General features: G+C 46.6%; 1 protein-coding gene across 7 annotated transcripts; it reads right to left on the bottom strand.

Annotated features, from left to right (window-relative positions):
* Nucleotides 1–652: 652 nt before the first annotated feature.
* Nucleotides 653–25,312, bottom strand: Ggt5 (gamma-glutamyltransferase 5). 7 transcript variants are annotated; one of them, XM_074060531.1, is made up of 12 exons: nt 24,422–25,308; nt 10,559–10,689; nt 10,210–10,305; nt 9,505–9,700; nt 8,776–8,933; nt 8,173–8,319; nt 5,471–5,607; nt 4,966–5,156; nt 4,460–4,566; nt 4,159–4,271; nt 3,932–4,042; nt 653–1,102 (listed from the first exon to the last, which is right to left on the bottom strand). In XM_074060531.1, the coding sequence occupies exons 1-12, from the start codon at nt 24,586–24,588 to the stop codon at nt 956–958; spliced, it is 1,701 nt and encodes a 566-aa protein (XP_073916632.1). In that variant the 5' UTR covers nt 24,589–25,308; the 3' UTR covers nt 653–955. The 7 variants fall into 7 exon arrangements, 6 of the variants coding, with proteins under 6 accessions (XP_073916632.1, XP_073916631.1, XP_073916633.1 ...); XM_074060530.1 differs by having other exon boundaries at nt 4,159–4,277; nt 24,422–25,293; XM_074060532.1 differs by lacking the exon at nt 24,422–25,308 and adding an exon at nt 20,745–20,763 and having other exon boundaries at nt 4,159–4,277.
* Between the last annotated feature and the right edge of the window lie 642 nt (nt 25,313–25,954).

The raw sequence follows: 25,954 nt of genomic DNA, 5'->3' as shown, positions 1-25,954 counted from the left end.
GGGGCCTTGCACATGCAAGCACTCTTATCACTGAGCTACAACTCCAGTACTGCCAGAAAAAGTGTAAAACCCCATCTGAAAAATAAATAATAAGCAAAAAGGATTGGGTGGCATAGCTCAAGTGGTAGAGCACTTGCCTAGCAAGCATAAAGCCCTCAGTTCAATCCCCAGTAAAACACACACACACACACACACACGAATAATTTCACACCTTATGTCAATATTGCCAAGGATGAGAAACCCTGCTCTCAAGAACATGGAGCACTGGGACTGGAGTAAGGGATCTCAGGTCTCACTTTGTCCAACCTTTTCTTGGCATGGAGGATAAGATCTAGAGAAGAGCCTCAGTCAAGATCCAACAGGAGTGGGGGCAGGTACTCTAGATCACACTCTTGCCTTCCTACCAATAGGAAGGACTTGCTCAGGCACACTGCTGAGCCCCAAAAAACATTGTGGCTGAAGCAAAGTAGGGGTAGGGGTAGAGGACTTGCCTCTGTCCAGGGGTGGCCTTGGTGATACCCATTCTGTCTCTGAGCCTCAGTTCCCCACCTTCATGGTGGTGTGTCATTGAGAATCATTGGAACGTGATGTGAGCATCCCACTAAGGACTAGTGAAGGGTCCCCTCCCCCACTCAGAACCATCAGCTCAGGCCATAGTCCAGCTCCTCTTTAATCTTGGACTAGTGGCTACACAGATTGACAGGGTAGGTAAGAGTCCAGAGGAAGACTAGAGGAGCAAGGACAGGGCCACATAGGGCTACACAGAGGGATGCTCAAGGATGAGGCTTGGTCCCTATAGTCCATCTGCCAGGCTGGTCCCCTCTTCTTTCAATCCCAGGTTGACTCCACAGCCAGGGGTCCAGATCCCACTGGAGCTCTTTGTTCCACGGTATTATCCAGCCAGGGCACAGGACTGACAGTGGGGCTGGAGTTGACTCTGAGCCATGCTGTCTTCTCAGTAGCCCGCAGCCTCTCCTTCCTTCCTCAGGTCAGATGCTGCATATACACAGGGCCCCTCCTGGGACACAGCCTGGACCACGTTCAGGAAAAAAAGCCGCTGGGTCTGGTTCTGGCCACGGTCTTGGAGCCCTTTCTGTACTTCCTGGAAAGAAAAGAAAGAGCATTCATGTAGGGAAAGTAGCTCAATCCCCCTCCAGAAGAGAGAGACCAGAATAGGAAATGAGAAGACGAACCTAGAAGATGGGACTAGGCAAGGGAAGACCAGGGGAGTACTGTGAATAGGGTGAGCACTGATTGCAGGGCATAGAGTCTATGGTCTCAGCTCAACAACCTAAAAAGATCAAGACTTAAAGAGGGCAACACATACTCCGGAGTCTAAAAAAAAGATCTTGATATGCTTTTTGGTCCTAGATCCAATTCACCAGGACCTCAGTTCAAATGTTAGGAGTTCTAGAGGGCTTTGATGGAGGAAACAGCTTCAGAGAACTTAGTCTGAAAAGTCCCAATTTTGAATCTCTTGAAAGCAAAGCCTTTTAGAAGGCTGATGTTGGACATTTGGAGCCCCACATCCTCCATACATGAGAAACTGCCCTATTCACAATCTCTGTACCTGCCTTGGGGTCTCTCTGCCCATGGAGCCATGGGATTTTGAGGAGGACAAAGTGCTAAGTGCCAGGTATCTAGGTTTGCCAACTGGAGCACTGTAGCATCATATAGGACCTATGATCTCAACAAACAGATGAGAAACTCGAGCTTTTGGACACTCAGGAGGGTAGCGGTCAAAGTCCTTGCGACCTGAAGTTTTATAAGTTTAGGGTCTATAGGTGGGAGATTCGTCTAGAAGGATGCAAAGATCCAGATCCCATTTTCTCAAAATACCCACATGTCCAAGGAAATCAGAACCCCAAGTTAAAGGTAAGTGGTCCCAGAGTGGGAGATGACTTTGAGGCAGTTAGAGGACCAAGGTAGGCTCTTAGATCTGAGGTGCTGGTTTCTAAAATGTTAAATACCTTTTTCCAGGGTATGGCCCACACATTTGTCAGTTTGTAAAGGAGCGAAAGTCCAAGTCCTGTGCTTCAGCTCCATGCTTCCAGGTACCATTTTGGATTAACAGGCCAAGATCTTTGCCCACCAGGGCTCAAAATTCCAAAGATGGCCATGAATGAAGACATCACTGCAGTCCTCAGGACCAGGGCCTCTAATCTGAGGTCATCAAGTGACACCATGTAACCTGAACTGGCAGGTGAGGTCTTTGGAGCCCTATACTCATGGTTCTAAGTTTCTTTGAGCCTAATACATGAATTACCCAATGTCCTTCGACCTGAAGGCTAGAGCCAAAGCTAAACTTTCAGTCCTCAGAGGCTCTGTTTCTTAGAATTTCGTGGCCAAACTCCAAGCTCTTCTTCGCCTCAGTCCACAGGCTTTGGCTATGATGGTCTTTAGAAACTCAAGATCTCCAAGGCAGGGTTTAGGATTTTCTACATGGAAATCCCTAGATCTAAATAGCTAAAACTCTGACTCTCCAAGGGAACTGAGGAGCTTGGCTTTGTAGTTCACTGGATTCCATTCATCACAGGCCCCAGACTTATTTCCTGAAACCAGTCATTTCAGTCAAAGATCCTCAGAGAACTGATGTTTGTAGAGTAAGGACCTTTAGCCAAGGGTCAAAGAAAAAGAGCTTAAGAAGGTATGCTCTGAATCCTGGATCCTTCAGATCTAACTTCCCTGGAACCTGGTAACCTGAGAGAACACTCAAGGTCACTGGGAAGGCTGTACACAGTGGGGGAATGCTCAGACTCCCAAAGTTTGCGTCCAACGGGCTAAGATTCTTAGTCTCTCAGGGTTTTAGTCTCAAGGTTCTTAGGCACTACAGATACTCCTGACTCATGACCGGGCTCTGTGCCAACAACCCCATGGCAAGCTGAAAATATTCTAAGTCAAAAATGCATCTACTACACCCAACCTACCAGGTATCACTGCTTAGCTTAGCTCTGAACACATTAGCATACAGTTGTACTGCATCACCTAACACAAAGTCCATTTGATCATAAAGTGTTGAATATGTCATGTAACGAATACTGTAAGAAAAGTAAAAAATAGAATGGTTGTATTCGTATGTACCATTAATGTATAGTTATTATATGTTAAAGTATGGTTTCTACTGAATACATGTGGCTTTCTTTTTTTCTTTGTCTTTTATGATGTTGAGGATTGAACCCATGGCCTCATGCATGCTGGGCGAGCCCTCTACCACTGAGTGATATCCAGCCTTGCATATGGCTTTTGTACAGTTAGAAAGTTATAACATTCTTAGGTCAAATCATCAGAAGTCCAGGACTATCTATACAATCATTGGATTAAAGACTCCCTAGTCTATGGTCCTCAGAATTCTAAGGGACCAAGAGAGTCAGCTTTGAGAACCTTGAATCCCAGTTGGTTAATGTCTCTGGTCATGAAACTTTCAGCCTCAGAAACTGCTAGTCTTTAAATGAATTCTAGTAAAAGGCATCACCAGTCCTAGGAGTTCTAAGAAGCTGACTAGAGGTCCCTGGACTTACACCATGAGTTTTGGTGAAGGAACAAAAAGTGTTTGTAAGAACTAACACAACCCCTATTGCCCCTGAACAAATAACCTCCTTTACAAATAAACTCCCAAAACAAGTAGAAGACCACACAAAGAAATAAATCACCATGAGAGAGAGTCTGAGAGACCACAGATAGGAAAACTAGCATTCAAAAAAATAGCATAAACAGACCAAGGTGCTGAAGTCCTCAGCTTGGGATCACACGCTACATCTTGCTCTCTGCCTTATAAGCCATGGGACAGGTCTATTGTCTCCCCCACTGAGGTTCTCATGGTCTCTAAAAGGGACACACAGAAACCGAGTTCCTCACACAGAAACTGAGTTCCTCCCGGGGGGCATTGAGCAGCATGGATTTGGATGGGGTGAGGTTCAGATCTTGACCTCACCTGGCTGAAGCTGGGCTCATATTCGACCTGGCCTTTGCTGTTGACATGCAGGATGGGGGCTGCAATGGCTTCTGGTAGGTTAAAGCCAAACCACAAATGGTTCATGATGGTCTGAGGGAGAGAAGAGGATGAAGGATCAAAAGGGATCCGTTACTCCACATCAATGCTCCCACCCCCACCCCAGGGAGAGTCAGATGACAGGGCCTCTCCCGCTCCCTCAAACTCACCTGGACCACAGCAGGGATGATGAGATCCCCCCCTGCCCCACCAATCACCAGCTTCGAACCCTCAGCTTTGTTGATCAAGATGGAGGGTACCATGGATGATGGCGGCCGCTCACCTGGAACTGGGGGTCCCGTAGTATCACCCACACCCTCCAGGAGCACCACTCACCCTGTCACCATTCACCACTGAGCCAACAGTGGTTCAGCATGGGGGCTGACCCACCCAGGGATCAGCACACAGCGCCCACCTTCCCTCCTCTCCCCAGGGTGCCTGTGGAAGCTGGACTGTATGCCTTGCTCTCACCAGGTGCAGGGGTAACACTGGAGCCTGGCAGGTATCTCCAGCATAAGTCCAGTAGTTCGTTGTTGAGAAGAATGCCCGTCTGTGGGGAGTACACCATTGCTCCAAAGCTGTAGACGGAGGAGATGGAGTCTGGGCTCAGGGGCCTTGGCTCCCATCAACACAAGGTGTCAACCTCTCAGGATTGCCTGTGTTACAGCTGCCCACCTGCATGCTGGAGTCTGACACCACCCAGAGCCCCCAAACATCCCCTTGTGCCCCTATCAGGACACCTTCTGAGTAAGGCCCATCTCAGGTAGGACCTGGCTCAGGCCTGTCTTTTCAGCCAGAGATGTCCCAGGTGTAAGACCCCTTTTGACAGACAGGGGAAAGGAAGAGCAAAAACAGGGCACTGCCTCCAAGGTGTAAAGGGGAGGTCAGGGGAGTAGACCAAGCTGGGGATGGAAGGGGCTTAGGTCCCAGGAGCAAAGGAAAGGGTCCTATCTGCTTGCCCCCAGGGCCCCACGCACGGTGTGTTGATAGTGCTGGTGGCGGCCACAGCACTGCCATCCTCTCCCAGCACAGACACATGAGAGGTGCCCATCCTGTGGCCCCACGCTCCAGCCAGGTTGTAGTAGCTGAGCTGGTGGTCACCCCGGCCATCGATCTGCTGACGGATGTGCTGGGCCAGAGCTTCTCCCAGCAGGTCCTGGGAGGCATTCTGGGGCGAGTGGGCAGGTGGCAGGGTCAGTGAGGGGCCACGTGGGAGTCCTCAGAGCAAAGGGTAGGAGGAGCTCATTCCCCTTTAGGAGACTCTCTCCAGTCTATCTCCCTTGAGCCCAAGCTATGTTCAGATCTTGCCCTCCATACCTACAACTTCAGAGTCCCTTCCAGTCCCCAGGGCCACTGCGAGGCTCTCCGCCTCATGCCACATGGAAACCCCTCCAGTCTCCCCTTCCTAAGCCTGACCCACTCCCCTCATGCCAAGTCCTAGGGCAGGAAAGAAGACTCCCCATCAGCCCTAGGGAGCCTCACCTGGACCACTAGGTTGCTGCGAGGGTCGCACAGCCGCCACCTCTGCCCCCCTGCAAACTTGAGTGTCTCTACAAGGTGATGGTACATGTTTACTTTTCCTTCAGGTTGGGCCACCGACTCTGCAGAGAAGTTGAACCCTAGGGGGGGCAGGGGGCAGAGTGGAGGGTCACCCTGTGTAGAGGGATGAATGTCGAAAAGATTCATCTTCCTCCTGATCCCCAGAACCTGTGAATATTATTTTGTACAGCACAATAGTAAATATTATCTTATATGGCAAAATATGTTAAATTAAGGATTTTTGAAAGGAGGCAATTACTCTGGATTATGCAGGTGGGCCCTAAATGTATCACATTTATTCTTATAAATGATCACATGTATTCTTATAAATGATCACATGGATTCTTATAAAGATCACATGTATTCTTATAAGGCAGACGTACAGAGAAGAGAAGCCAAAATAGTGGCCATTTCTTATCTGTGGGTTCACTTTCCAGTTTCAGTTACCTGGCGTTAATCACAGTCTGAAAACACCCAATGGAAAATATCGGAAATAAACAATTCATAAATTTTAAGTTGTGTGTCATTCTGAGTAGCGTGATGAGTTTTGTGCTGTCCTGCTCCATCTCACCAGGGACTTGAATCATCCTTTTTTTAAGTGTATCCACTCTATATAAGCTACCTGCCCGTTAGTCACCTATTAAACACCTTGATGATCAGATCAACTGTCACCATATCAGAGCACTTATGTTTAAGTAACACCTTTAATTAATAATGTCCCTCAAAGTGCAAGAATAGTGCTATGATTTGAATCTGAAATGTGCCCAAAAGTCCACGTGAAGCACTTTGGTATGTTCCTTAGCCTAGTGCCATTGTGAGGTGATGGAGTCTTTAAGAGGCGGGGCCTAGGCTAGGGCACCCCTGTAATCCTAGCTACTCAGGAGGCAGAGATCAGGAGGATCGCAGTTCAAAGCCAGCCCAGGAAAATAATTAGCAAGACCCTATCTAAAAAAAAAAAAAAAAAAAAAAATCACAAGAAAGGGCTGGTGGAATGCCTCAAGTGTAGGCCCTGAGTCCAAACTCCAGTACTATAAAAAAAAAAAAAAGGAGATGGGACCTAGTGGGTAGTTTTCCGTCACTGGGGGTATGCCCTTGAAAGGGATTGTGAGATAACGGGCTCTTTCTCTTTCTCTTTCACTTCTCAGCTTGCTCTACCATGGGCTGCTACCATTATGTACTGCATTACCACAGGCCCCAAAGCAATGGGACCAACCAATCATGAATTGAAGACTTCAAGGTTGTGAGTCAAAATAAAACTTTTCTCTTTATAAGCTTATTTATCTCAAGTATTTGTTATAGTAATTTAAAGCTAACATAAGTAGTGATGCTGGCAATTTGAATATGCCAAAAGTTCTTCCTTTAAGTAAAAAGGTACTTATTTTTCTTAATGCATTACTGTGTCTGATTTTTAAATTAAACTTTATCATAGGTATGTACATATGGGAAAGAATATCGTATACACAAGGCATCAGTACTATCTGCAGTTTCAGGCATCTACCAGAGGTCTTAGAACATGTTCCCTATAGATAAGAACTATTTTTATAACCATGGAGGCAGAAATTGAAGTGATGAAGCCAGAGGCAAGAAATACCAGTTTCTGGTGTCCAGCAGAAATTGGAAGTGGCAAAGAATAGGTTTCCCCACCCCGCGAACTCCCAGAGGAACTGTGACTCTGTGGATAACTTAATGTGAGATTTTGGGCCTCCCGAACTGTGAGGGAACACATTTCTGTTGTATGTTCGTAGTAATTTATTAGAGCATCTACAGGATTCTTAATACAGCCCCAGAAACCGCCTGGAAGGCTGTGCCATAGACTTGAGTGTAGATCTCTTGCAGGTAGCTCACTGCCTGAGAGCCTGCCTGCTCCTGTGACCTGGACCTGGATCACCTACTGGGAAGGGGGAAGTCAGTTCTTTCCGCAAAATCTCAAACATGGGCCAATCCCTTTAGAGAGGGGTCAGTCCTAACACAAACCATCCTGACTGGGGTCCACAGTCCTGTCTCGGATGTTATGCATCTGTTAGCTCAGTTTATGGAGGAGGGGGTCAGGCAGGAAGAAGTCCTTAGGTCACTGGGGGTGGGCTGTTGGAAGGTGTTCACATGTGAGCTCTTAGTGGTCCTCATAAGAGGGTTATTATGAAAGGAATGAGTCTTTCTGCTTCCTGGGTTGAGATGTGACCACTTACCCAGACATACGCTCCCACCATTGCTGTCTTCCACTACCCTTATCAGAACTGAGCCAATGCAAATGTCATGCCCTTGAATCACCAAAACTGTGAACCAACCTTATCTTTCTTTATTTTAATGATTTACTTACTTAACTTAACTAATTAATTAGGGATGTTAAGGATCAAACCCAAAGCCTCGTATAGGCCAGCCCGCACTCTACCCTTGAGCTGCCTTAAACCTCCCAGCCTTAAATCTCCTTTTCTTTATAAGTAGCTATGTCAGGCATTTTGCACTGGAATTTCTTTTTTTCACTGGGATTTGAACTCAAGGCCTCACACTTGCTAGGCAGGCACTTTACCACTTGAGCCACTCTACCAGCCCAGGTATTTTGTTATGAATTAGCTAATTCACCACCCATGGCTGTGGTTGGGCTGGTAGCCCAGGTACTCAGCTGGGGAGGCTTGGGAAGATCTTACCTCGCAGCACATTAAGGATAAAGCTGAGAACTGCGCCTCCTGCTGGTGGAGGTGGTGAGTACAGGGTGTAGTTTCCCAGAGGCATCTCCAGAGCATCCACCACCTCAGGCTGGAAGGCAGACAGGTCCTGCAGGGTCATCTGGCTCCCTGGGGTGAGAAAGACAGGGAAACACATACAGATGGGGAAACTGAGGCAAATAAGGATTTTTTTTTTTTTGCCACTGACCCAGGACACACAATGGGGGTCCACTTGGCCCCTAGCCACATAGACCTGGTGGGGTGATTGTGGTGTGTAGGCACTGCCATGGGGTGATGGTGGACAGAGACCAAGGAAAGCAAGTGGTGAGGAGAGGAAGAGGAAGGTGGTCAATTCAGCTGTCCAGGCCTGCCATAGTTGTCTATAACCCCTCCATTGGCCCTGATTTTCGAGGCCCTGAGGCCAGCAGTGGCTGGGCTGGGTGGGACTGGGCTGGGCTAATGTTCAGACTTTCTGAGCCCTGGGGCCAGCTGAAATGCCCACAGGACCTGGGAATGGGCTTGCCTTCAACTCCCAGCACCCAGAACTCTGGTGGGGATGGACCTTGCAATTTCAGTGCAGCTAACCTTGCTTGGCAATGTCCTCTACTAGCATCCGGCCCAGCCTCCCTGTGTAGAAGGCCTCTGCACCCTCCGTGGCCACAGTCTCCAGGGTGGTGGCCAGAGTAGGCCATGGGAATGGGTCTTGAGGCCTCAGGGTTTCTGTCCCGTTGAAGAAGAGCTGCCTGGAGGGGGTGGGGAGACAATCTCAGAGGACAGTCATACTACTGCCAGGGTTCCAGTGGGATCCTCAGGACTCTTCCTGGAGGAAAGTTCTGGCCCACAGTTCTAAGGCACTAGGGTGGGCAATGAGGTGACAGATTATCAAGGAGCTAGGGAATGGAGGAAAGCTGAGCTGATGCCACCTACCTCATTCATGCCCTGACCCAAAGAGGGCATTTTCCCAGTGGGTCTGTGTCCACCCAGGGCCTGTCCTTCCCACCCCTTGGGAGGACCTGTCATTGAGCTAGCAGGAAAGTCAAAGCCCTCCAATCACTTTAAAGAGAATAAAAAGCAAGCCGTGCAGAGCCCAAGTCCACAGCACTGGATTCTTCTCACCTTGGCATCCAAGTGGCCTAACCTTCTCCAAGCTAGGGTCTGATCTGAGACAGAAAAGCACTGATCATCCTGACCTTAAAGTCCCTGGCACCACATTGGGTTCAACCCTCCAGTTCAAGGCAGGACTGAGGCAGAGCCAGATATGACTGACTCAGATAAGAGGTGGCCTTGAGCACAGAGCCACCATGTGGTGCTCACCTCAGGGTCGATGCATACAAGGAAGGCCGCAGGAATTTGTTTTGCAGGAACCGGCTGAGAACTGAGGGCATGCGGTAGCCCTCTCGGAGAAGAGTGATGGTAGGCTGGAACAGCTGTGCCCAGGGCAAGCGGCCATGGCGGCGATGGGCCTCAGCATAGCCACGGAGCTCCCCAGGAACCCCGATCCACTGAGCCCCTGCTCGGAACACCCTTTCTCAGCCCTATAACCATAGGCTGCCCAGGGTTTCCTTCTTTCCCCATGCCAAGCACCCCCACCCCCAGCCATGACAACCAGAACAAGCTTCTGGAGGCCACACCTGACCATGTCTCCCCTCACACAGACTTCCTGTGGCTCCACTGCTTTCTATACAAAGTTCACATAAAAATTCCATGGCCAGGCACAGGCCTTATACAAATTAACCTCAGAAGCCTGGTTCTGCCAACCCATCTTCACCGAATCCCCCAGAACTTTGTCCATCCTGATCCTCTCCTTGGATCACCCCACCCTACTCAAAGAGATCCTTCATCAGAAAGACCCCATGCCACCCCGGCAGATCTAGGCTCCGCACAGCCTCCCCATGCCTCAGTTTCCATCCTCTGTGCCAGGGTGTCACAGCCTATTCATGAGGAACATTGCCCCTTCAGGGGGGGTCGTTCTTCATGGATTAGTGGGGTGGGGGAGTGGACCCCCTCCTAGGGCCTCACCTGTGCCCAGTGGCAGGGCCTGTTTGCACTGATCCAGCAGGCCCTGGACATGGTCAGCAGGCACTGTCTCCCGGGCATTGATGACCTCCACCTTCCCTGGAGTTGGGACAGGTAAGCAAGTAGTCTTGGCCTCCTCAGATGGCCCTAGCCTGTTCTAGGCCTCAGTTTCTCTCTCTGCTGACACTTGGGCGAGGACCTATCACCAAGGCTTTGCACAACGGAGGCAAAGAGAGCAGGGTGGGGGGGCCAAGAGCAGCCAGGAAGGGGCATGGGAAGGGACTTGGGAAGTGGTTACCCAGTGATTGTGCACAAGTCTTTCCTCCCCAAGGGGGCGTCACATGGGACCCACCTGTTGTTGCATTGTAGATGGTGAAGATGACCCCTCCACCCAGGCCCATGCTCTGAGGGTTGACAACACCGGTGCAGACCAGGGCTGCGATGGCAGCATCCATGGGTGAGCCCTGCTGCTGGAGGATGGCTCTAGGGGACATGGCACAGAATCAGTGGCCTGGTTCTCCTTCCCCAACCTCTCCACCTGGGCTCATTTTGGCTGCCATTCACTGGGATATAGTGACTGATGGCCCATCTGCTATCATTACACCTCAAGTTAGGTCAGAAAACACACTGGACTGCCCCTCCTTTTTTGTGGTACTGGGGTTTGAACTCAGAGTTTTCACCTTGAGCCACTCTCCCAGCCTTATTTTTGTGAAGGGTTTTTCAAGACAGGGTTCCAGGGAACTCTTTGCTTGGGCTGGCTTAAACTGCAATCCTCCTGAGTAGCTAGGATTACAGGCATGAGCCACCAGCACTGACCTTGGACTGCCCCCTTAGTCCACTTGCTCATTAGTCTGTCACACCCTGCAGATTGCAAAGTGTGATGCCATTTACACTGTCCGTGGCCAGATACAAGGCAATTCTCAGTTTGCAAAGTGCCTCTGCCACTATAGTTCCTTAGTTCTCCCAGGAGAACTGGCTCATTTGTTTTTTTTTTTTTTTTTTTTTGGCAGTACTGGAGTTTGAACTCAGGGCTTTGTGCTTACTAGGCAGGCACTCTACCACTTGAGCCACACCTCCAGCAGGACTGGCTCATTTGCAACAGGCCAAATCTGGCCTGAGTTACCCCTTAAAGCCCCCTAATGGGCCCCACAGCTTCTCCTAGGGCTCCAAGTCTATGACAATGCTCTCTGGCTTCAGCCTCCTCATCTGTCCAAGGGACAGGCCCCACAGCTTCAAAGTCCTGTTCATTGTGTTGCAATGACACCTGATCCTGGAGCACAGCCTGCTGAACTCATCACGGGCTGCCTCTTCCTTAACACCCAGAAACCTTTCCCTCAAGAAGCCAGTATTTAAGCCCCAGTTACCAGTGAGGAAATCAACATCCAAAAAGAGCACCTGGGTCACCTGTCCCCATTTTCCTTCAGCTTAGTTACTTGTGACCTAACCAGTTCATCCTAAACTCCAACCCTCTCCAATTCCTGGACCCTTTGTCCCTGCTCCAGGGACACACATGTGCCACATGAAGACATGTAATCTTGGAATGGGAAAGAGGGCAGAAAGCTGGAAGCATGAATAAAACAAAACCCAGGCACAATTACAAATTTTTATCAAGAATAAAACACCATCCACAAAGTCAAATGACAAACTGGGGGAAGGGTACACTAAATTCCCTTCAGAAACAAGGCCTCTTCTCTTTACCAAGTTGAGAGAGACTTTATTTCCCACCTGACCTGCTCGCTTCCTGCTCAGCAACATCCAGTCCTGTCAGTTGCCCCCTCCACCTGGAATCCCTTTCTGGATTCAGCTTCCAGGACCTTCTGTTCCCATTCCCAGCTCAGGTTTTTTCCTACCTCTCTGACCCCTTGATGTTGGAGTTCTAGGCTGAATCCCTGGTCCATGCAAGAGCACATCCAAGCTTTGGCATAAAATTCAAACTCTATACTGATGATTTCCAAATTTTATCTCCAGCCCAGTCTTCTCCCCTACACTCCAGATGCTTATGCTCAGCTATCTACAAGATACCTCCCTTGGTTGTCTAAGAAGCATTGCACACTTACCATGACCTAATTTGCACTTTTTCTTTCCCTCTTACCTCCACCTCCAACACAATTCCTGTCCTAACATTTTGCCCTTTTGCTCAGTCCATAAACCCTGAGTCATCCTCGATGGTCACTTTCTTCCATTCCCATATCCAAGCTATAGCGAATCCTATGGATTCGCCACCACCACCCTGCTCCAAGCCACCAACATGGCACCCCACTGCCTTCTGTTCAAAGTCCATCTAAGTCCGTGTCCAGGTTCCTGTGTGGATTACTGCAAAGGCCTCTTACCTAGGCCCCATGTCTGACTGCTTCTCTTACATTTTAACAAGTGATCTGTTAAATTAAAATCAGATATCCCAGTCCTGGGATACTAAATAATTCAGATCAAACTTCCCACAGAGAACCAAAAAAGCCAGGAAAATAATTTTTAAAAAATCTGCTAAAAAAGGCATCAGAGAGGGTTGGGGATGTACTTCAGTGTTTGAGCACTTGTCTAGCATGCACTTAAGGCCCTGGGTTCCATCCCCAGCCCTGCAAAAAATAATAAATAAAAAGGGATCAGATGCAGGGAAGAAGTGGCAGACAAGTCTGGCATTTGGAGCTACTTTCCCCTCAAGATAATTGCCAATTCTGGAAGAGATGACTGAGACGCAGAGCAGTGCTTTTGCCACCTTCACATGGCTGGGGGAAGGAAAGCTACAAACTCCCCACACACTGCACACTCGGGATGGGTCCTCATTCTAGGCATAACAGTCAAACAGGATTAGACTAGCCCTCCAAGCACTGTGGCCCAGCTTCAAATCATCTCAACCACTCAAGCCGAATGAAGGAGATCCCAGAATTTCAGAATCCTAGGCCTTGAATTATTTTCCAAAATTATTTTTAACAATTTTTGCACATGCCCTCCAGTGATCGATTAAAAATAACCAAGCAAACAAAGATATATGACAGAAGGAATAAACCTCAAAAGAGAGTACAGACAATATATTTTTTTAAAAAACCCATACGATCTTCAATTATGAAATTGTCAGATCATAGACTTCCAAATAACTATATTCCAAGTTGTAAAAGATAAGATTCAGAATTTTACCAGTGTACTGCCGACTACAAAAATGGAATTAGGAACTCTATGCTAGTAACAGAATAACAGCAGGTCAACACAAATGAGAAAAAAAGATTAGTAGCTAGGAGAGAATTCAATAAAAATATCTAAATTAAAATACAGAGAGTCAGGCAGCAGTGATAGACCTCTGCAGTCTCAGTTACTCAGGAAGCCAAGGCAAGAGGATCACTTGATCCTCTTTGAGATCAGTCTTGGCAACATAGTAAGAGCCTCACCTCAAAAGAAAATGCAGTCAGGTACTGGCGGCTCACGCCTGTAATCCTAGCTACTCAGGAGGCAGAGATCCAGAGGATCATGGTTCGAAGCCAGCCCTGGGCAAACAGTTTAAGAGACTATCTTGAAAAAAACCATCACAAAAAAAGGGCTGGCGAAGTGACATAAAGAGTTCATGAGGAAGGTATGAATTATGTGAAATTAGAATTCTATAAGGAGAAGAAAGGGAGAATGGGAACGAAGTAATACTTACAGAGACAAAGCTGAACCAGGCATTGGTAGCTCACACCTATAATCCTAGTTATTTGGGAGGCTGAGATCAGTAGGATTGTGGTTCGAGGACAGCCTAAGCACTGAGTTTGTGAAACGTCATCTCAACCCATAGTTGGACACGGTGATGAACACCTATCATCCCAAGTTACACAGGATGCTGAGATCGGAGGATCCCAGTTCTAGGTCAGCAGCAGGGCAGGGTGAGGGTGCAGTTTGTAAGATCTCATCTTAACAGGGGGAATAATTGGGCATGATAGCATCCTCCTGTCATCTCAACTACAGCAGGAAGCGTAAAATAGGATTGTGATCCAGGCAGGCTGGACAAAAATGAGTTCCTATTATTTGAAGCAAAAAGGGCTGGAGATGTGGTTCCAGAGGTTGAGCACCTGCTTAGCAAGCATGAAGTCCTGAGTTCAAACTCCAGCACTGAGACAGAGAGAGAGAGAGAGAGAGAGAGAGATAGACAGAGAGAGAGAGAAGCAAAGCTGAGAATTTTCTAGCATTAAAAAAAAAAGAAATTCCAGATTGAAGCGCCACCTAAACACAGTGTGACACTGCTCATAGGCAAAGACAAAAACTTTTAAAAGTGCCACAGGAAAAAAAAAAGACAGATTACCTTCAAAGGAACAAAATTAGATTTAAGAGTTGACTTGTCAATTTGTCAATAAAGTTGAGGGAAACCAGAAACAAGGGCATGATGTTTTCAAAGTGAGGAAAGAGACTACCTGCCAACCTAGGATTATCTGCCCATGAACAATAGCCTCCACAAATAAAAGTGGAATAAAGACATTTTTTTTTCAGACAAATGTAAACTGCAGGGGCTGGCAGAATGACTCAAGTGTTAAGAGTGCCTGCCTTGCAAGGGTAAGGCTCTGAGTTCAAACCCCAGTGCTGCAAAAAGAAAAAGAAAAAAAACATGGAGATTTGTCAGCAGCAGATCCACACTGAAGAGAACACTATAGAATGGTCTCCAATCAGAAGGAACGTGATTCCAAATGGAAGCTCAGAGCTGCAAGGAGGGAGAAAGGGCAACAAGAGAAGTGAAAAAATGTGTAAACCTGAAGGCATGTTATTTATATAAAATTATAATAATATAGAAAATGATCATGTCTTGTGAGCTTTAAAATACTGAAATACTTATGGGCAAAATTATATATCTGAGATTTCATTGAAATGATACAGGGTGAGAGTATTTATGAAATTAGCTCAGCCATAAATTGTAGAGTTGGATGAAGGATATATATGTCTTCGTTATCCAATTCTTTTTACTTTAATATAGCTCTCTTCCATCAACATAATGTCTAAAAACACACAGGCACATATATATGCATATATTTAAAGTATACAGAAATAATAGCACATAAGTCAAAAAAAGGGGCGTAAGTTTAGTGTTCCAGGGTTCTAGCACCGGCCAGGAAGAAATTAAAGGTACTAATTGATGTTAGATTTTAATAAGGGACTAAAGCATGTAGTAATCTCTAAAACAATTGCTACAGTTTGGATGGAAAGTGTCCCCAAAAGCCCATGTGCTGGAGGCTCAGTCTGTAGGTGGCACTATTGGAGGATGGGAGAAAGTAAGAGGTGGAGCCTCATAGGAGGCTTTAGGTGGTGGGGTGGGGAGGGTGTGGGGCTCTGCCTGATCTTTTCCCTTCTCTCATTCCCATCCTGCCCACGAGGTCAGCAGCTTTTATGTACTGCCTTGTCACAGGGCTTTAGCAGTGTCCAACCCGTCATGCCCTGAAACCACCAAACTGTGAACCAAAATAAATCTTTTCTCTCTCTTTTGTAAAATTTCCACTTAATGACCAATACTTTAAAAATGAAATTACCATCACCATTATCGTCTACACTTCTCAACTTGAAATAAGAGGCAATAATCCAACATTTATTAAAAGGACCTTCTATTTTCTGCTGACAATACATATTTGAATTTGCTGAATGATATAATAATCATAACGACTGCTATAGTTAATACACATTGAGCACTTAGTATATGACAATATATAAGATATGTATAACATTTTCATTAGCGTATCTTAATTGTACAGGAGAGTTTCTGCAAAGACTTTTTTTTTATTCATTTATTCACATATGCATACATTATTTGGGTCATTTCTCCCCCCAGGAGAGTTTCATTGTGACATTTACATATGTGCTTGCAATGTATCTTGATCAGTTCACTCCCTCCATCATTCTCCCTTATCTCCCTTCCCCCAAATCTTTTCTTTTTATAAGTTGATAATTTCAAGTATTTGTTATGTATTTGAAAGCTGACTGGGACTGGAGAAGTGGCTCAGGTAGTAGTACAGCACCTGCCTAGAAAGCTAACACAATAATTTACTGAAACTTAAAAAATAACTATAAAACTGCACAATTATCAAACTAAAGGATGACAAAAATTGAATAGTAAAAAAAATTTAAATGCAGGCTGGTGGAGTGGCTCAAAGTGGTAGAGCGCCTGCCTAGCAAGGGTAAACTCCTAAGTTCAAACCCTAGTACCACAAAAAAAAATTAAAATGCAATAAAATAATGCTAATGAATGCAAAGCTAGATGTGAAAGGAGATAAGAGGAAAGAGCACGATCATGCAAAATAGAAAACAAATGAAAAGACAGTGGGTAGAAACCCAAATGAATGATAAACTGCATCACATATAAAAGATAAAGGGTAAAAATTTAAATAATGGCTGAATATAGTGGCACACACCTTGAGAGGATGAGGCAGGAAAATCACAAGGCCAAACTAGACCACATATTTTCCTGCCTCAAAATAAAATTAAATAATAGACAAAAAGTAAAACCCTGGTGGCTGTGCACCTGTAATCCCAGCACTTGAGAGGCTGAGGCAGGAAGACCTTGAGTTTGAGGCCAGCCTGGGCTACATTGCAAGTTCCAAGCTAGTGTGGTTAAATTAGTGAGACCCTGTCTCAAAAAAAAAAAAAAAAAAAAAAGGTAAAACCCAATATATGCCTTTCATATATATAAAAAAAGGTATAAAGTAAAATATTGAAAAATATACAAACACTAATCAAAACAACTGTATTACAATGCTGGAAGTGTAGCTCAGTGGCAGAGCGTTTGCCTACCATGTGCAAGGGGCCTGGGTTTGATCCCTAGAACCACAAAAAAAAAAAAAAAAGAAAGAAAAAAATATATATTTCAAGTGGACTTTAAGAAGAATTATTAGAAAAAAATAAAATAAGCAAAATTATTAGAGACTATGAGAGACATATCACAGGAGGAAGAAGAGGTTACTTGCTAATTTTGGTATTACTCGAATAGGAAACTGGATCAGTCAGAATTCTTTAGAAAAACTAAAACAGCAGGACATATGTAGACAGAGAAAGGTTAATTTCAAGGAATTGGCTCATGCAGCTGTGGGGCCTCGCAGGCAGAGGGGGACAGGTCAGCAGACCAGCAGGCCAGAAACGCAGGGAGGATTTCTATGTTACAGTCTTGAGGCAGAATTCGTTCCTTCCCAAGAAATCTTGGATTTTGGTCTTTAAGGTCTTTAGCTAGATGAGGCCCACCTGCAATGTGGAGGGGAATCTGTTCTACTTAATGTCAACTGACTGTAAAAATGCCAACCACATCATAATAACAGCTATACTACTATAGACCACCGTCCCTGACTTAGGATGGCTCAACTTACCGGGGTTGTTTGTTTGTTTGTTTTTGACTTTACCATGCTGTGAGAGGGATGCACATTCAATAGAAACCGTACATAGAATTTTGAGTTTGCATCTCTTCCACGGCTAGTAATATTGGGTAGGATGCTCTCTCATGACACTGGGCAGTAACTGCAAACCACGGTTCCCAATGAGCTACACAATTATGATAGGAAAACAACCAATTCTCTATAGAATCTGTGCTGCTAAACCAGGATGTTTGGTAGGTAGAGTAAATATGTTTGGGGCATTAAATTTTCTACTAATGATAGGTTTATCGGGACAAACTTTCATCATGAGTCAAGGATCATTTCTGTTTTACCCAACAACTGGCATCACAGCCCAGCTAAATTGACACATAAAATTAACCATCAGAGGCTTGGGATGACAATGCACACCTGAAATTCCAGCTACTTGGTTGGCATAGGTGGGAGGATCGTGGTCTGAGGCTGGCCCTGGCAAAAAGACCAAGATCCTGTCTCAAAAATACTAAAAGCAAAAAGCAATAGGAAGGGCTGGCGGAGTGGCTCAGGTAGTAGAGTGCTTGCCTAGCAAGCATGAGGCCCTGAGTTCAAATCCCTGCACCACACACACACACAAAAAACAATAGGAATGCAACTCAAGAGGTACAGAGCTTGCCTAGAAAATGCAAGACCCGGAGTTCAAACTATAGTACTGCCAAAAACCAAAACAAGACTAAAAATAATTAACCATCAGAGGAGCCGACAGAGGATATCCAAAAAAGAAAGAACCTTAGGCACTCTACCTTACATATCTAATATTATAGTTACATATAATATATAATAAAGATATTAACATATAAATAACCTTTAGAACAGAATACAAACCTGTCTACATACTAAAAGCTAAAAGAAGAAGTATTATATTTACCAAAAGAAACATAGAAATAACAACCAAAAAAGAAAAAATAAATAAAAGAAATAGAATTTTTTTTTTTTTTTTTTTTGGCAGTATAGGGTTTGAACTCAGCCTGTTTTCAAGGCGGGCTCTCTACCAATTGAGACACACCTCAGCCTAGAAATAGAAAATTTAAAAAGAGCCAGACATGGTGGCATATGTCTGTAATACCAGTATTCGGGAGGCTGAGCTAACAGAGAGGTGAAGGCTAGTCTGGGATACATAGAGAGACCTTATCACCAAAAAAAAGAGAGGTGGAGTGGGACTGAGATTTGAACTCAAGGTCGAGCACTTGCAAAGTAGGCGTTTTACCATTTGAGTCACTCCTCTAGTCCACTTTGTTCTGGTTATTTTGGAGATGGGGTCGCTCTAACTATTTGCCTGGACTGGCCTTGAGATCCTCCTGATCTCAGTCTCCCAAGTAGCTAGTATTACAGGCACTGGTGCCTGGCCAAAAAAGCTTTTAATAACAAAAAGAAATGCATGAATTATTTCTTTTAAAATAGTGACTAGGGATAGGGTAAAGATCATATGAATAAGACTTTTATCTTTTATATATCTTTATATATCTTTTATATATCTTAACTTTTTATAAAACAAATTTAAAGGACAAAAAATAAGACCCTAAAAATGAAGGCATATTGAAAAAATTAAGTTTAATAGTATATTAAACTAATAACATTAATAATAGTATATTAAACTAATAATACATTAGTTTAATGTATTAGTTTATGTTAAACTAACACCAGAAAAAGTAGTTTAATTAATTAATCCTACATATTTGTCTTTATGCTAAAGACAAAATACCATGCCAGGCCTGGTCACCAATGTCTCACACCTGTAATTCTAGCTATTCAAGAAGCAGAGATCAGGAGAATGGAAGTTCAAAGCCAACCCAGGCAAATAGTTCACAAGACCCTATCTTGAAAGTACCCAACACAAAAAGAAGGCCTGGCAGAGTGGCTCAAGTAGTAGAATGCCTGTTTAGCCAGCATGAGGCCATGAGTTCAAATCCCAGTACTGCAAGAAAAAAAAATACCCTGCCAGGAATAGCAAGTCTTGTATGTTACTTCATAGATTTGTTTGCTTGCAATGATATTGTTGCTAAAGTAATTCCAAAACCATTTTATGAGTGTTTGGTGATAGAGTAAGAAAGTAAATGTATCGACATTGTTGACTTCTGACATCATGGCAAAATTATAAATATGGCTTGGAGAGGAGGCTGGCAGAGTGGCCCAAGTGGTAGAGCGCCTGCCTCCTAAGATGAGGCCTTGAATACTGTTTGGGGAAGAACCTGTTGTAGTGGATATGAACTGGAGCCATTTGTATGGAGCACAATATTTCCTACATGTTTTTTCTGCGTCTGTACATAGAATCAACCTGGCACCCATGGCATCCTAGTGTAACAAAATGCCTAGCTCCAGATCTTAGTTTCTAAAACACCACTCTCTGCCGGGCACCAATGGCTCATGCCTGTAATCCTAGTTACTCAGAAGGTAGAGTTCAGGAAGATTATGGTTCCAAGCCAGCCCAGGGAAGTAGGTCATGAGACTCTACCTTAAAAAACCCATCACAAAAAAAAGAGCTGGTGGAGTGGCTCAAGGTATAGGCCTGAGTTCAAACTCAAAAATATTTTTTAAAGTTAAAAAATATTTAGGGTTGGAGACAGAACTAAGTGGTAGAGCACTCGCCTGACATGAGGCCCTGGGTTTGATCCCCAGCATTGCAATAAGTAAATAAACAAATAAACATACATTTAGGGGGAAACAACAACAATAAAATCTTATGAAATACAGAAATATAGACCAGCATTAAGGAAGGTTATAGCTTTAAATGCATACACTGGAAAAGAGAGTTTAAAAATCAATAATCTGTGTATCCGCCTTATAATTTGTTTCCTAAGATATATTTCAACATGGATACCTTTTTACAAAGGAAGTTTAAATCAAAGGAAATAGAAAAAAACATCAAGATAGAAGCAGAAACTAAGGAAAGAAGAAATATATCTGCAATAAATAAAATCAACAGCTGGGGATACAGCTTAGTGATAGAAGTTGGCGGTATTGCCTAGCATGCACAAAGCCCTGGGTTCAATCTCCAGAAACATACAGACACACATACATGATGAAAACAACAACAAAGCCAAAAAATGATTCTTCAAAACAGATAATAAAATACCCAGTTGCCACTCTTGTAATCCTAGCTACGTGAGATGCTGAGATTGTAAAAAAAAAAAGTGTGCAAGTCTCCATCTCAATGAAGTGAAAAAAATCTTCATGTAGTGCCAGGCATGTGGTACACACCTGTAATCCAGCACTCAGGAGGCTGAGGATCACGACTTTGAGGCCAGTCTGGTTTACATATGGAGACCCTGTTTCAAAAAAGAAAAGAAAATTCACAGAAGAGGACCTCCAGATGACCAGCGATCACATCCAACCCTGTGACATTCATTATGGATTTGTTTATTTTCTGTGTCCCTCCCATGAAGGCAGGGCTTTGTCCATCTTGGTCGCCACTGTGTCCCTTGGCAGATGATAGGTGTTCCTCACATTTTTTTAGGCAGTACTGGAGTTTAAACTCAGGGCCTTGTGTGTTTGCTAGGCAGGAGTACTACAATTTGAGTCACATTCCCAGCCCTGTTCCTCACATTAAAAACCCCAAAATTATGCTGCTGGGGATGGGACCCATAACCTCCTGCATGCTAGGCAAGAGCTTTACCACTGAGCTGTGCCTCTAGCCCTTGCACGTTTGATATAAGACAGAAAAAGTTACTATGTGCTGAAAGCAGAGAAGAATCAAGTGCATCCACAACCCCACAAACACACTCCTGAGCTCAGGGCTGAGAGGCTGGCTCCCACTTCCCAGCTGCATGACACTGCACAGGCAACTCAGCTCCCCGAGCCCAGGGTTTCCTCAGCTGTGAAATGTGGGAGAACTACAGGTTTCCAATGTGCTCGTCACCAAGGAGCCAGAAGGCTGTTGTCACCACATACCTACTCAGACATGCGATCTCACACACACACACACACACACACACACACACACACATAATTTGCACACACAAGCACAGTCCTCAGGCACAAAAGGCATTTCTTCCTGATCCCCAGGAAGGAGGAAGTCCAGTCATTTCCTAGTTAGCTGGGCTAGAGTACAAAGAGCCACAAGGATCACACCCCAGGAGGGTCATAGGCTAGGAGGGGAAAAGGAGTGAGATGAAAAGCCATGGCCCTAAGAGGAGGGGCAAAGGGGAACACCCTAGTACACCCTTCAGGTTTTGAGATGCAGGCCTACGTCCAGACAAAGCCATGGAGAAGGTCATTAGACAGAGTGGTGGCCATTGAGAGAGCACTTCCAGTGAGTGGTTTGAGCCCCGTGCTTCATCACCTCATGAGGAAGGTGCTGACCTGAGCTGCACTTCACGGATGAGGAAACTGAGACTCGTGAGTGTTTCTGCTCTCCCCTGCACCACAGATACCAGATCAGTATGGAGCAGCCGGAAAAACCCAGCACCTGAGGACACAACCACCCCCACCCAATGCCCAATGCCAGCCCAGACTTGAATCCCTGGAATTTTGCTCATCAGAGCCCTGGTAGGATACCACCATTTGCCTATGGCTTATTTGCCTATGGTAAAGCTTTGGTCAAACCCAGGGACTGGGCCGGGGTTGAGATCCAAGAGGAGGGATGGGAGCTGTAGGAAGACCTGATCAGTCTCACAGACCTGGCGAGTTTTCACCCCTGCAGAAGGAGCAGAAGCAGTGACAGCAGAGGAGTGATGCTAGTCTCGGCTAAGCCTGCTCACAGGGACACCAGGCAGGCCTAATTTCCTCCTCAGCTGAAGAGGAAAGCAAGCCCTTCTACTAGGAGGGCAGGAATTTCTGAGAAGCCACAGCAGACAAACACCAAAAAAGCTAAAAGACATCTCTAACCATGAAGCTCAGGAAGTCTCCTTGGAAACTGAACACTTACTCAGAGCCTCAGGACACTCAGTTTGCACTCAGGTCTAACACACTGGGATTTCACACTTGGACATGACAATCTGGAGAAAGAGGTGTCTTACAGTTACCATGCTCCTTTTCTGTGGCTGCCAGGCACGGTGCTGGCTAAAGAATCCCGTGGACTGGGAGTGTGGCTCAAGTGGTAGATCACTTGCCTAGTAAGCATAGGCCCTGAGTTCAAACTCCAGTACCACAAAAAAAAAAAAAAGATAGAACGCTTGTCCAGGGGTTCAGGCTGTAGTAGATAGCCAAGAAGGTGAGCACGGTAGGGAGAGATGGAGGCAGGAAGGAGGAGGAGGGAGCATGGGCCAACCCTGTAGCATGGCCAAGGCCTCTGCAAGGAAAGATCTTGGCTAGGAGGCTACTGCTGCGAGCACTCTCCTGAGAGAGACCTCCAGCCTGGCCAGGGTCAACCAATCCCGTTTCACAGCTGCAACTGAGGCGGGCCCCAGGGTCCCTCCCACTTCTAGCTTCTTAAAACAAGAACAGGAAGCAGAGAGAGTTGTCTGACAAAACATTGGTGGAAAACCACATCCGCTCCTTTCACCAACAGAAAGCCTGCCCGAGAGTTGGAACAGCAAGGGAGCAGAGACCCCCCAACTCAACCCTTATACACAAAGCAGGGCACACTGCAGAGACCCCCCAAACAGAGGCTCAAGGAGATAAAATGTGCTTAGAATACTCAGAGACTATGCAGCAGTAGTTCCCCACTCCTAGGGACTGCTTGCCCATCTGGTCATCTCTGGGGCCTGGGGTCCTCCAGCATCATTTGCATCTTTGCAGTTTCGGGTTTCAGTGGGCATGGCATCTCTACACATGACCAGGGTAGCAGTTGACCTCACTCCTTTACATCCCCTCAGAGCACCTTTAAGAGACAAAGCAGCTATCTGCCCCTACTTGTCCCTGAACTGCCATTCTCAGCAACTGCTATCCCAAAAGTAGACATGAGGGGAAGGACAGAGAAAGCCTAACGAGCGCTCAGAGGATGAGGTCAGCAGGGGTAAGGGCTGTAACTAGAAAGTGGAGCCAGAAAAGATGGATTGACAGATGGGGAAAGGAAGAAATGAAAAGGTGGATGAATGAATGAACAGAAAATGAAAGCATGCCCAAGTGGTGAAACCAGGAAGGAAGCAGGAACCTCCTTTGCTGAGCCATGCCTTCGGCCAGGAACTGTCACACTCTCCCTTGCTGCAGGACCCACTCCTGGCTTTACAAAGCACTTCAAATCCTCTTAATAGCCTGCCAGGCAGATATTCCGAGAAGCAGACCCTGTTGGCTGGTGGAAAAGGGATGCTTGCCCAGCTTCTAGGGGCGCAGTGGGAAGCCAGGGACCAAGAAGGGCTTCCTGCCATGTCCCGCCCAGGTGGCAGAGCTTCCCATGGGCTGGGTTTCCTAGAAGAAGGTCAGGAAATGCCAGCTGAAGACCCTCTGCAAACCCTCCCCGCCTTATCTGGCCTGTCAAATATCAGTCACCAGGCCCCAACATGAGGAGGGAAGCCAGGAAGGATGTGGCACTGGCAGGAGGGTTCTTAGGTCTGAGACACTTGGCAATACAGCCTGGGCCAGAGAGAGACTAGACCTGGGCAGCACTGTGTGCACCCAGCAGACCAGTACCTATATAGATAGCTCCTGAACCCCCTTCCTGTGCCCCTGGGAAAAATCCCCAGCCTTGGACAACTGACCATCAGTGTCAGGCTGGGTTTGATCACAAACAAGGCGTCAGGATCCTATAGTCTCCCGAGCCCTCAAGCCAGGAATGAACTCACACATTACCTCTGCAGCACTGCCATTGCCCTGCCTTATAGGCACACCTGCCACCTGTCCTGTGCAAGAACCTTGGGGCTGCCTCTTTGTACCCAGGACTGACTGCTGCTATAGCCCAAACCCACACACGTCTTCTGCACGGCCTCATCATAGCCACAAAGTCTCCAGGAGGGGCCAGCTACCCAGGGCCACCAGCTCCCACCCGTCTGTTTACTCACCGTCCAATGTCCGAGCAGACCTTAGAGTCGGCAGCTACAGCAGCATGGGCAAAGGCCTGGGGGCCACAGGGGGCGTGGTGGCGAGAGAGGACCACAGCCAGCACAATGATGGCCAACCCCAGCCCCAGCCCCAGCAGGACCAGGCTGACTATGTGGCCCTGGGCCATGGTTTGGTGGTCCAGAGGGACAGGGGAGGCACTTGGGGAGACACGCCAGCAGATGGACAGAGAGACAAACAGACAAGCAGGTAAATAGACAAGATGCACACAGGTGGACTTGGATGATTGGACAGATAGAAAAAATCAGTGGGGCCAGAGACAGACAAATAGATGGACTGACATACAGGCTAGAGCAGCTAGACAGAGAAGATGGTCAGATATACATTTGGATAGCAAAGGGCTTTACAGACAGATGAGTAGACAGATTGGTTTACAGTCAGACAGACAGATGGGTTTAGAGACAGACGGACGAACAGCAGCAGCCACTGCCTTCCTCAAGTGCCGCTACACAGGCAGATCTGCTCACATGCTTGAACTTCTAGTTTCCAGTCCCTGCCTGTCCCGGGCAGCTGGCCAGGCATCTAGGGGGAGTTTTTCCTTGCAGAGAGCAACCAGCTGCTGCACTTAACTCTCTCATTGCTGACTGGTCCAATGGCCCCTTCTGTTCAACCAGTGGCAGCCAGGGTCACCTCATCCCAAATTGCTTGTGGACTTGGTGCCTTCTGCAAGTGGAGGGCGGGGCTGGGTGCAGGGCTCCCAGGAACCCTTATACCATATCCTTGGTTCCCAGCAATGCAGGGAAGGAAGATCTGGGGTGGCCTTGCTCTCGCCTGGCTCAGGCTCAGAGAGCTTCACTCCATCCCCCAGGGTGGAGCCCCACTATCCAATTCCACCCTCCTCAGTGGCCTTGCCTAGGCAAGAGCTCAGCCACATGGCACTGGAGTAAAGCTGAAGAAAGCGGATCCAAGGCAAAGTCACTCAGAAGAGTTCAGCCACAGCCTGGCCCAGGTGTCACCCATATGGCGGGGGACACAGTTTGCAAACAGGCCATGGGTACAATCCTTGGTACTCAGTGCCACTGGGTCACCTACCCAATCGCCACTATCCCAGTGCCACTGGGACCTACTGACTTGGAGATGCAACCCTGGGCCTCTTGGGGGGCAAGGCTGCCCTGCCAGGTCCCCCACTTCCTCCCCATGCTCAGCCCCTCCCTTGTTACATGTCTGCTTCCCTGTGACTATCAGTGCTTAGGGCTATTCCTGTACTGACTGTGCCTCCTGGCTCCTGTCCTTTTGTCCTTTGGGACACTGGCCTGAATTCATCCTGTCCTTCCCAAGTCTCAGGGTATCTAACTGGGAGGCAGCTGTGGAAGTGGGGACCCACCGAGTTTCTCTCTTGACCAGGATTAACAGTGGTGCAGTGCACAAGGGCCATGGACTGGACTCCCACCAACAGTCACTATAACCACACATCTTCCCCACTCCCTTTCCACTGGAATACCGCCCTCCCCAGGACTCCCCAGGGCATGAAGTCA

The sequence above is a fragment of the Castor canadensis genome, chromosome 18 (assembly GCF_047511655.1).
Source record: "Castor canadensis chromosome 18, mCasCan1.hap1v2, whole genome shotgun sequence".
NCBI lineage: Eukaryota > Metazoa > Chordata > Mammalia > Rodentia > Castoridae > Castor > Castor canadensis.
Note: the sequence above shows the minus strand (reverse complement) of the source record. Positions and strands in the feature narration are given on the sequence as shown.

Coding starts and splice junctions, on each gene's coding strand:
- Ggt5 (XM_074060530.1), bottom strand. CDS start 24,588: ATGGCCCAGGGCCACATAGTCAGCCTGGTCCTGCTGGGGCTGGGGCTG. Junction 4,043..4,158: donor TCATCCCTGCTGTGGTCCAG/GTGAGTTTGAGG, acceptor TCTCTCCCTCAG/ACCATCATGAACCATTTGTG. Junction 1,103..3,931: donor ATGAGCCCAGCTTCAGCCAG/GTGAGGTCAAGA, acceptor TTTTCTTTCCAG/GAAGTACAGAAAGGGCTCCA.